We start from the raw sequence: 12450 nt of genomic DNA, 5'->3' as shown, positions 1-12450 counted from the left end.
CCCCCAAGGGGCTCTTTAATATCAAAGTTACTCATCCATCAAACACACAACGGTTATTGAGTGCCTGCTGGTCGGTTAATGATTATTTACAAGACCCTCCCGGACCCAACAGACTGTAAAATACTGCAGCGCTTCAGTGTTTAGACATTTTTTTCCCAGGTATCTGAGGCCACGCTGCATGACCTCTTGACCTCTCTCGTAGACCATAATTTAACTCCCTAACGAGATCCCACATTCCATGGACAAGGAGTTGTCTGTCTGTGTTCAGAGGAGAAAACACTGTGGACAATGTCATGCTAATGGAACTTGTCTGGCTCCATTTAAACTGGTAGTGATATCGTTGTGTTAAAGTAAGTGTTAAATAGCTCTACATTCTTTTCTTTTTTTATGTTTTCTTTTGCGGAGAGACAGTAGGAGAGACAGTAGGCTGACAGGAAATGGGGGAGAGAGATGGGGGAGTGACATGCAGTGAAGGCACACTGCCAGACTTGCCGGGCTACCATCCAAGGTGCCACGGCCCAGGCCATAGCTCTACATTCTGATAGTAATTATTGTTTTTTCAGGTCGGGATGCCAATTGTATTCAATCAGGAGAGAGAAGTCACACAGGGTACAGGATAAACAAAGTGAAATTGGAATTGATGACCAAGAAACAAAATGGGAAAACCTGTATTTTCTGATTATAAAGAGCTGGAGAGAGACAGGGAGACCCATGTTACTGAACACACATTTATGAATATAGGAGAGACAGGGAGACCCATGTTACTGAACACACATTTATGAATATAGGAGAGACAGGGAGACCCATGTTACTGAACACACATTTATGAATATAGGAGAGACAGGGAGACCCATGTTACTGAACACACATTTATGAATATAGGAGAGACAGGGAGACCCATGTTACTGAACACACATTTATGAATATAGGAGAGACAGGGAGACCCATGTTACTGAACACACATTTCATAGCAATGCTTACCATCAGAAAATAGCGCTTTAACATTTTAACAAAACACCTTTAGCCACACATTAACATGGTGGCTTGATCAACTCATCCACGCTCATTCAAACTCATCCAAGAGTTTAAGTTCAGTTAAAACTAGATTAATTAAATGATTGCCTCACCTGCTGAGAAGGTGAGCTGAACCTGCTCCTCAATGATCTCTATAGCGATGAAGTCGTGTTTCTCGTTGAACCTCCCGTTGTACAACAGCAGGCCGTTCCACTCTCTGGTCGCAAACCTGGAGATGGCAGAGACACTATTATTAATAACTGGAGATGATTTATACAGTAGTACAACACTGTAATATTATCTTTCTGCTTGATTCCGATATAGCGAGCACAGTGAGAGAGACATAAGGCCGGACAGAGATCAGTGGAATGACACACAGCTAATGGTAACTATGCGCCTTAACCATTCAGCTATCGGGTTGCCACTATCTCTAAAATATTTTAAAGAGCAAATTAGAGATGGAAAATACTAGATAATTGTTTGTTTAATTTATTTTTCTAAGGGGATGGTCGACTACACATTGTTGGCACCAACTGAACCTCTGCTTATGCATGACATGGAATGTCAGACATGTCAAAAGTTAAAATCAAAAGTTAAAAAATAATCAGTTAAAATGAACTCCCTGTTAAAAGCTTCAATTTGATAAAAAATTATGTTATATATATATTTTGTAGTAAGGCCTAAGTCTTGAAGCCATTTATACTATAACTAGGTTATATACTATAACCCTGTCACCATATCAACTTGAATGGCAAATTAAGTGATTCTTGGTGGCACTGACAAATAAAATATGTTGAGAAATATGTCTTCACATACATTGTAATTTATACATCCCTTTCATAGTATTAGTTTCTTAATACGTAGATGTAGTTGCCATTATGAATCACGGGAGGTGCTGTGTTACCGTATACAGTCGTAGTAAAACCATTTTCATGAGGGGAAATGAGAGACGAAATGGAAAACGGGACAAAGGAAAACAATGGAAATCAGGAAATCTGAATTAAAGGGAATTTGGAAACTGAGAGACGGAGGCTGGCGTACGGGACAGAATTAGAACCATGGGGGACGGTGCTTTGGGACTTGAACCCACGTCAATTAGGAGTGCATGCCATGGAGTGATACCGGCCGGCACCGGCGAGGGTTCAGGTGGCATATGGCACGGAGGGCAGCTCTGCAGGAAACCACCACCGGCAATGCAAAACACCTAGGGCGCATCATTTCCTGTTTTCCTTAGATTTTCTCCTTTTTTCCAGGAAATGTGAGATGGCCATTAAGCAGACATTAAGCAGACCAGCTGGTCAGTCTGACCAGCCACTGCTAAAGCTACGACCATTAGAAACATTTAGAGATTTATATTTCCACAGGTGTAGTCCATCAGCGGGATCTAGCAACACAATTCAGCAATATCCGTACTTTTGAGACATTGATTTTAAGCCCCTCCTATATACAGGTTTAATGTTTGTCTTTAGTTCAATGTTTGTTTAATAAACGCCATTGACAATGAAGGGAAAACTTACGTGCAAACTTACTGCGGCCAAATACAGAGCAGTGGGTAAAGTGAAACGACTCCTCATGAGAAGATAACCCAAAGGGGAAATAGTTTTGGATGTTTGTGCCCCCAGCAGGGGGTTGATAAGGGTATCCTGTGGGTGGTCAGGACCGTCAGGTGCCTGAGAGACCCATTTCCTTCCTGAGCAGTTGTTTGATGAACGCAGGGTTTCACTCTCTCTCTCTCACTTGCACACACACACACACACGCACGCATGCACGCACACACACACACAGCGGCAGTCGATCTGCCTCGACACGTCTGGCTTGCCTGACAAAAGGCCCAATTACCGCATAGCGGGTGTTTATCAGTGTTACGATGGAAACAGCATTCCTGTTTATAACAAAAGCGATCAGTCGCATTACAACGTGATCTGATGCTATCATTTGGGTGTGGATAGACGTCTCAATCATTTACCCGGTCCAGGTGTACCGTGTGTGTGTGTGTGTGTGTGTGCAACGAAAAATGCCTTATTCTACACATAGCACTTTAATTGTACAGCGGCGCTCCAGCTGCAATGTCGTCAGGCAGGCACATAATTCTTCAGCACTACAATTAAAGAGCAATTAACACTACAACCTTCCACAGAGGCAGCAGTGGCTATGGGGTAGAGTGGCCGGATGGGAACCGAGAGATTCCCAGTTCGAACCCGGGCTCCCCAAGAAGTTAGTGTCGAAGTATCCTTGAACAAGACTCTGAACCAACTAATTGCTCCTGATGTGTAGGTTGGTGCCTTTACTGCCTTGTATGGTTTCCTCCGCCATCGGTGTGTGAATGGGTGAATGTAATGCACAATCTATGTAAAACGCTTTGGATGAAAGCGCTATATAAATGCACCATTTAAAATAACGTGAACACGTCCCTCCCAAAACCGCCCGTCTACAAGTTAAGGAAGGGGGCGTGTCTGGTAATATGAATATCAAATATCTAAATACTGAATCAAGCAACATACTGTAAAGTGCTCCAAAAGGTCTGAATAGACGATACAATGACCCAACATTTTATTTTTTAAGTGAAATATCGCTTTAACTATAGTATGTACTGCACTATCATCATCATCATTTTTCGACCGCGGTCGAGATCATGGATTCCACAATGCTACACCAGACTTCCCGGTCCTTCATTGCCACCCCCAGTTCCTGCCTACTGAAGCACCGGTCCTTCATTCTGTACTATAAAGCTCCGCCTTTATAGTCTTTACCTGAACGAGACGGTGAAGTGAAACCTCTGCCGGAGCCCTCTGAAGGTGACGAAGGACTGCCCCGGGAAGCTGCGGGTGGTCATCTGGCAGTAGGGCTTCTGGAACTCTCCGGGGGGACACTGGCACATGAACCCCCCCACCAGCAGGTCCACACACCGGGCGCCGTTCTTGCACACGCCCGGGACGCAGCGTCCGGAACGGGAGTTCACCTCACAGCGCTCCCCTAGACACACAGGAGGAGAACCAGTGATGTGAATATAGGTTTTCAATGTAATGAGTCCCGGGATGCAGGGATGGGCTTTTAGAGGAGTCCCAGGGACATTTTATGAGTCCCACTTCAATGACGTTTAGGAGTCATATTTTGCCATTTTAACAAATTGCAGCATTTACATTTAGGCCTGACGTCGAAATAAATAAAAAGTCTTCTGAAAGAATATTATATTCAAATATTTGTGCTGCATTTTCCTGAAGCTCGTAGGTCGAGCTTGTAGATCTGCTATTTTTCAATAGCTAAAGTATAACATAATGATTAGTTAAAACACCAAACGGGTTCCCGTCCAGAATGGGTTAACTCCCATTTCAAGTTGTATTCATGTAGAAAACAAGAAGAAATTATTATTATAACTAAAGCTAGCAAAATAAACTAGAAAAAAACCACAATACAGTAGTATACAGTAGTGCATCCTGTGGATGCAGAGGTCGTTTTATTGCGTCCCTTAACTATAAACTGCGTTTTCGGATGCAAAATGCCCCCTATTTGAATGTCTTCAAGGTGTAAGTGATTGTGGAAGTGATTTATGATCTGTGCCAGCCAACTGCTGCAGCCTGCAACGGTGTGTGGCTTTGTGTGTATTTATATATTTTTTTCTTATCGATCTCAATAAACATTAAACATAGCAGCAATGTTGATAGTAACATTCCAAACAGGTCTCTTACTGAAGCAATAATCATCGTGTTATTCATCATTATCACTCCTCTTTAATGCAGCTCTGCACCACAAAAATGTGCTTTCCCTGGCGGCGTTCCAAACGTTCTAAACGCTTCTTTATAACTCATCTTTTTGAAGAGTCAAACTTCCTCTGTGAGACTGACGGATTGCTCCTCCCACCTTCCGGGAAAGACGTCGATGACAGACATTTTTTCTCACTTCTCGCAAGTTCAATCCCATTACTGTATACATACTGTACAATACATGCCCTGCAAGCTTCTCTGAATCAGCGAAGGTCTGAATCAGCTAAAAGAGGAGGAACAGAAAGAGGTGGGGGGTCTGTGTACACCCACCCCCCCTCACCCCCACCCACCCCCGCATGCCCGCAACCAGTATGTCAAAACAGGGATGGTTGTGGTGGGTTTTATTGTTCGTTGACCCGAACTGATCGCTGTTCAAAGTTTGGAACGGAGCAGCTTGTTTCATACTGACAGAGGCACAATGACGTGTTCCTCTGCCCCGTCCATGGTGGTCTTTTAGCACAGCTCTGGTCCCACTGAACGCCCCGCCAGAGAACAAAAATGTTCTCTGGATGCTGTCATTATCATGTCAAGACTACTGATGAAGCTTTTTTCCACACTACCATTTCTTTCGGGGTTTTTTTCCCCCATTGATTCAACAGCAAAGCAAGCGGAGGCAGAGAGGTGGGACTGCATGCATTGCATGGCGCGTTCAAACTGATTGTAATTACGTAATTTACATGGTCATTGCACTGGTCAACTACCAGGGGTGTCCCCCACTGCCCTACATCTTCAGCTGTCTCACAACTACAGCTAACAAGAGACTTGAACTGACAAAATGCTGGCCTATAGTATTACGCAATTGAATATATACTACAATCTACCTTTGATATTTAGATTTAATCTGATCGTCAATCTGAAGATTAGTATAGTGCGTGCGGTCAACTGGCCATACAGCTAAGCATGGTAAATCCATGGTGGTCTTAGAGGCTCTGAGTGTTCTAGAAATGATTTAGCCTGGCCCAGGCCAGCCTAGCGGTCCGGGCACCTAAGGAATTGCATTCTTATAGCGCTTTTCCAAGTGCTCAAAGCGCTTTACAGTGTTTCATTCATTCATACATTGGGAGGTGAAGCGGCGAACAGTCGACGCCAGCGTCCGCGCTTCACACATTCACACACCAATGGTGGTGAGCTCACACCAACCGACTCATTGGAGGCAATGTAGGGTTCAGTGTCTTGCCCAAGGACACTTCGACATGTGGACAGGAGGAGGAGCCGGGATTCGAACTGCCGACCCAGGGATCAATGGACGACCTGCTCTACCTCCTGAGCCACAGCCGCCCCACAAGGCGCCCCAGCAACTAGGCTCCTATAATGCAGCCTGCCGGCGCATCGTGGGTTCAAGTCCCGTTCCTGACAAACTTTGCTGTCATTGGCCTGTCTCTCCCCTCGCTTCCTGTCTGTCTCCACTTGCCTCTATTAATAAAAGCAAAAATATGGCCCAGATATGTTAAAAATAAAAAAAGAATTAAATAAAATGATTTACCCCAATGAATTATGCTGTCACTTTGGCCAGATTAAACTATTTCCATATGTACTTTTGCTTCTTTACATCCTACGTTCCCGTATACAGCATATACACCGTATATCTAGTTACACAAATTGCTGGATAAAGAGATTATCTATGATTTCCTCCACAGCCCAGAATTCTAAACTCCTGCATGTGGACCTAAGTGACGGTGAGATGGATCATCTCCGGTCGGGTTCAGAGATCTTCCTCTTTCCATCCAAGTGTGAGAAACCTGAGAGTGTGACTGTCAGTCCAACCTTCAGCGCCTTCTATTATGACTCTTAGGTATCCTGGAGCAAGGTAGTGTTCAAAGGCCAGAAGGCCAGGGTTTGATTAGCAGCTAATGGTCCTGTCAGTGGGAATACACCTTTGGCTCAAGGCCTAGCCTTTAACCCATTTAGACCTGACATCGATCCTAAATCCTAAACGTTTTCTGTCAGTGGTTCCCAACCTTTCCATGTCAACGACCCCCAGAATTATCTGTATTTGGCCGCGGACCCCCATCTGCAAATATGTTGTTCCAGGGACTCCCCCAGAAGCAAAGATATGAGTTAAAAACTTTCGCACTGAAAGAATATAATATTCAAAGATTTGCACCACACTTTCACGATTTTTCAAAAATAGACATACAAGTTCAAGCTACAAGCTAAAGTATAACGTAATAAGGGGTTCCCGCCCTGAATGGATTAATATGGCTGGAAACAGAAACACACTGAGTAGCAGACAGAAACGATGCGTGAAATCAGTATGTGACAGCTCTCTGTGAGGAGTGAGTGTTTCATGGATGGTATAGTTTGTTCAGAACTACATCAAAACGAATTCAGATCTAACGGGTCTGAAGACTCCTTCCTTAGGCAATATTTGGGGAGAATACAGAGTTGGGTACAAGAGTGGACTGAACATAAAACTATACTATACATCTCCATGTATACTTTCTTGTTTATCTGTCATTTATTCTTACTTTGTTTGTAACATTAGTCTTTCCTTTTAGTTTTTTGACGGATAATGAACGTGAAACACACATCTGAGAGAGAGAGTGGCTCAGGAAGTAGAGCAGGTCGTCCAATGATCCCTTGAACCATTGTAAAGCACTTTGAGCACATGGAAAAGCGCTATAAAAATGCAATTCATTATTCATTATTATTAGAGATGTCCCGATACTGTATCGGTATGGGGAAACGTATCGGATCGGCCCTTATTTGTCATATCGGGTCATATCGGTACCACAGATCCGACACAGGGGTAAGGCGTTGACACTATGCCAGTCTAACCACAGATCCCACACAGGGGTAAGGCGTTGACACTATGGCAGGTAAATAAAATGTTGGGACATGTGGAGCTTGCTTTAGAGTTGCCCAAACTGCAAGTGCACATTTGAGTGAGGAGTCTGCTATAAACACAACACCAGATATATAGCTAGATGGCTATAAACACAACACCAGATATATAGCTAGATAGCTATAAACACAACATGAGATCACTACACTGGTATCGGTATTCAGTATCGGCTAACACAGACATTGAGGCATCGGGATCGGATCGGAAGTGAAAAAATCTGGACATCCCTAATTATTATTAGATGGAGAAGTCAAAAATAAACTGCATCATGCACTCACCGGTGAAGTTCTCCAGACATTCGCAGGTGTAGCCTCCCTCGCTGCTGCGACACTTCCCCTGGTTCTGGCAGGGCGAGGAGTAGCACAGGTCGATCTCCGTCTCGCAGTAGTCCCCCGTGAAGCCCGCGGGGCAGCGGCACCTCAGCCCGGCCACCGGGTGGATGGGCCTGAACAGCATGGTGTCGGACACCACGAACGGCGCCGTGCTGTCGAAGCGCAGCACCGACACGCACTTCATGTAGTTCTCGCAGGGCTCCCGGAGGCAGATGTTGTCGTCGAAGGGCAGCACGCTCTGCGTGGACACGCTGGCGAGCAGCGTGCGGTTCAGATAGACCTGCTCCTGGAGGGCCTCCGAGGGGAAGAAACGGTCGAGGGAGGAGCCTCCGAACACGCCCTGCTCGTTGGGCGTGGTGGGCGTCCGCGGCGGCCGCAGGGCGGAGAAGGTGACGTTGAGGATGCTTCCCTCGACGGTGGTGTCGTTCTGGACGTTGAAGACGAAGACGCCGCGGCGGCCGATGGAGAGGACGGCGGCCACGCCGTCCACGAAGAGGGACAGGAGCGGGGACAGGAAGCGCTCCTGGGACATGTTCTCCAGGCGCACTGTGATGCTGCTGGCGAGCATGTCGTCGGTGATGATGGCGACGCGCAGCGTGCACAGGGCCACCACGTGGTGGACGCCGTCTGGGAGGGAGGGGACGGAACAGAGGAAGACCATTACAGCTTTAGGGTGGTGCGTTTTATTCTTTTTTTTTTTTACAAATGTGTGTTATGCACACAACCCACATCGCTCGTTTTCTAGGATTACAGATGCAAAATAGGTGATGCACACCTGATTTGATGAGGTGCCGGACGACTAAACTAATAGAAAATATAAAAGTTGAGTTGTTCACATGATGTCTTTGTAGAGTTATAGCCTTTCTCGGGTCAACAACTCTACAAGAAACAGACTAAAAGGAGTGCCTCAGTGGGTACATGTTGAAGGATTCATGGATATCTCTATATATACGTACTGTATATTGTATACACAGAAATGCAGTAAATATAGACAAGCATAGTTGTGACACACAAGGAAATGATGTGCATGAGGGCACACAGGCATCGCAGTAGTGGACCCATACACAGGCGCACACACGCAGACACACACAATTTATAAAGCACATTTTATAAAAAATCCCATTGTACCAAAGTGCTGTACAGACATTTCATCAACACGACAGATAGAGAGAACACAGCAAAAAGAAAATTACAGGCAATAAAAGCACAATTATAAGCAAACTAAGGTTAGCATGAAAATCAAACAATATACTGGTTTAAAAACAAGAACAAGGTCACGGGAAATCAAATGCTTGGGAGTAACACACTCACACACACACACACACACACACACGCACACACACACACACACACACGCGCACGCGCATGCACGCGCACGCACGCACACGGAGTGCACATGGTCTCAAGCAGCAGCTGCCTGTACAAAGGCAACAGAGTGCCAAGACACAGAAAGGATTTGGAACAAAGGAGAGCTTTTCTGTGTTCATGTCGTTGATAAACACCATAATTACACCAACCTTGAGCTTTGTCAGAGTATTTCATTACGCTGTGGGCTTAAATATGAGAACAGCACTTCTACTCCCGTGACACTCCTCCACATGTATGCAGGCCTAAAATTAAACCTGGGCAATTCACTCAACAAATCAAACACACCTCCACAACGCCCAGCTTCTCTTTAACCAATTCTGGACGGGAAACCCTTTTGGTGTTTATAGCATTATGTTATGCTTTAGCTATTGAAAAATAGCAGATCTACAAGCTAGTAGGTCTGCTATTTTTTTTAAATCGTGAAAATGTGGCGCAAGTCTTTGAATATATTCAAAGTCAAAGCCAACGTTTTTAACTCAAATCTTTGCTTCTGGTGGTGGTGGGGTTTTTTTTTTCCTGGAACAACATATTTTCAGATGGGGGTCGGTGACCAATTACATAATAATCTTGAGGGTCCTGGACATGAAAATGTTTGAGAACGACCGACATAGAAAACAATAAACATGGGGGTTTTTTTCAGAAAACTGTCAGAATTTAGAAGACATTTGTAGAATCGTTCCCAGGTCCAAATGGGTTAAACGTGGGCAATTCAATCAACAAATCAAACGCACCACCCCGACACCCCGCTTCTCTTTAAGAGACCAACTGATGACACATTTTTGGATCTGATGCCGATCGTGATTTTGGAGAGTCTATTATGTGACATAAATTAAACCTCAATGAATGAAAAGAACATTCAATCTTATTTACACAACCGTGAACAATCAAACAAGTAAATGTAAATAAATACAAATGTGAACGGAAATGTATGTTTTTAACCACTTTGATGGCACAGGCACACCATACAAATCATTGCTTCAATATTGCTGTACAAAAAACACATTTTTTTTCTTTTTCTTTTCACACAAACAAAACATTCTGCCTTTTTCCCACGCTTTTGCTAAAGCAAAAATACCTTTCCTAAAGCAAAATTCCAGTTTTTCGTAGTCCTCTAACCAAAAAAAGTTAACACAGATGGTTGTCATTTTACAAAAGAATAATAATAATTATTGCCAATACTAATACTAATGTTGTTAGTTAGAAAAGTCTACTAATGGCTGTATATATATTGGCAAAAACATGATATATGGGCCGGACTCTAATCTATTTACTCTTATTGGGCTTATTGCCCAAAGCAGCCCACTTGGCCCTGAAAAGCCGCTAAGCTACCTAAGCCTATGGTTTATCATGCCTCAAGTATCCTATATATTATAACCCTACTATAATTGTGATATAGTCAACACCTTATCAAAGAGGCAGGGCAGCTAAAACATCTAAATATTGAATCGAGCAACTTAAAAACTGTCTGTGGTGTTCACATAAGCCTGAGTAGACAATGAAATGACCAAAACCTTTTTGAAAGTGAAATATCCCTGCCGTCATCAGGCAATTTGTGATATGGCTGATAATCCTGCACTTGAACCCCAGCATTTGAACTAGTGTCTGGCTCAGGAGGTCGTACGGGACTCCATGAGCAGGTTGTTGCCCTCGATGGATTCCTCTACCTTCGCTTTGAATGGGCGACAGTAAATGCACATTGTAAAGAGCTTTGGATGAAGGCGCTATAATATATGCACCATGTACTATTTTCAAAGGAAATTCAGGAAGACAAATGGCTGCTTTTAACTATATTTTCAATACATCAAAATCCAACATCTAAAAGGCAAGATTCCATTGTCATTATATTCTGACAAAAACATTTTGGACCTGCAACCCAAAGTGAGCTAAATGAGCTGAAGAGCATCTCTTAGATATAAATGTGTGCCAGTGTTCACAGCTGGAATATCAGTGCCAGTTAGAAGCACCTCTTAGATATAAATGTGTGCCAGTGTTCACAGCTGGAATATCAGTGCCAGTTAGAAACACAGTGGGTGTCATTTGCTTTGGCACGAGAACATCAGCAACAATATCTGCCCGATAGCGAGCAGCTATTGTCATGTCAGCATATGACATGACAGAAAATAGACTCATGTCAGCATATGAAATGCTGACATGAGTCTATTTTCAGAAAAATATTATTAGTAATATTACTTGAATATAATATTACTTTTTAATGCCTTCAGAGTCAAGGGTTTGTAAAAATTAACGGGATTAAAGAAAACAAACAGCCCTTTGGCCAAGGCAAACACATCAAGTGATTATGACGTCACTAAAGGCTAAGGCTACTGAGGAGAGACTGTAAAGTGCCAAGTCCTAATCTCTCTCTCTTATCTGAAGCCGTCTTTTTTCATAAATAGTGTGTGACTGAGAAACAACTCTACCAGGAGCTTCAAAGAACATGCCAGAAGTCAGTGGAAACAGTGAGCGTTTGAGCAGGATGGCTAGAATGATGATATGCCGGGAAGGTTAGCGCCCTAGGGGTTAAATGTCAACGTTAGTTTACTTTTAAATATCTCTTTGTTCCCCTGGTAGTATCTCTCTCTCTCCTAAATGAGGCAGCAAGTCCAATCTTCCAAAATAAAGAGACAGGTTGGATAACCAAACAGGCTATCCACAGTTCTACAACTAAAAACTATCAATATGTCGTTTAAAAACTCTCAAGAGATGGCAGACTGCACACCACAACTATGACAACATCATCAGTGTGGAATGTGGATATACTCACATAATTAATTATAGTTATAACTTATTATAGTTATCAAGTTAGTTAAAATATCATGCTGGGGCGCGGATGGCCTTTTACTGCCAACACGTAATCACATTAAAAATGTGGAAAATAGCTGATCTAAAAGCGTGTGTTGCATAGTAGAAAAAAGCAAAAAGAACAAAGCATGGACTCGCTACTATAACGAGTTGCGAGCCCTTGCTTTTTTTCTGCGTGGTCTATTTTAACAGTTTGTCTGAGCACCAGGAATGGAGGATGTGTGTTACATATCTGACTCTTGCATTGTACATAGGACATCTAGCTGCTAGATGCACTGTAGGTGACTTGTAAGCTTGTAGATAAAGATATTTTCACTATTCGTCATAT

General features: G+C 43.5%; 1 protein-coding gene across 1 annotated transcript in view; it reads right to left on the bottom strand.

Annotated features, from left to right (window-relative positions):
* Positions 1-12450, bottom strand: part of LOC308313537 (cadherin EGF LAG seven-pass G-type receptor 1-like) — an 81411-nt gene that overhangs the window by 55371 nt on the left and 13590 nt on the right. The window contains exons 2-4 of the mRNA XM_080760710.1: positions 7899-8579; positions 3765-3987; positions 1128-1243 (exon numbers count right to left, since the gene is read on the bottom strand). Of these exons, the coding sequence (XP_080616836.1) occupies positions 1128-1243; positions 3765-3987; positions 7899-8579 (1020 nt within the window). The remainder of the gene's footprint in view (positions 1-1127; positions 1244-3764; positions 3988-7898; positions 8580-12450) is intronic.

Source organism: Protomyctophum bolini (assembly GCF_963924005.1).
Source record: "Protomyctophum bolini genome assembly, chromosome: 4".
Lineage (NCBI taxonomy): Eukaryota > Metazoa > Chordata > Actinopteri > Myctophiformes > Myctophidae > Protomyctophum > Protomyctophum bolini.
The sequence above is the reverse complement of the archived record's forward strand: the minus strand, read 5'-3'. Positions and strand labels throughout refer to the sequence as shown.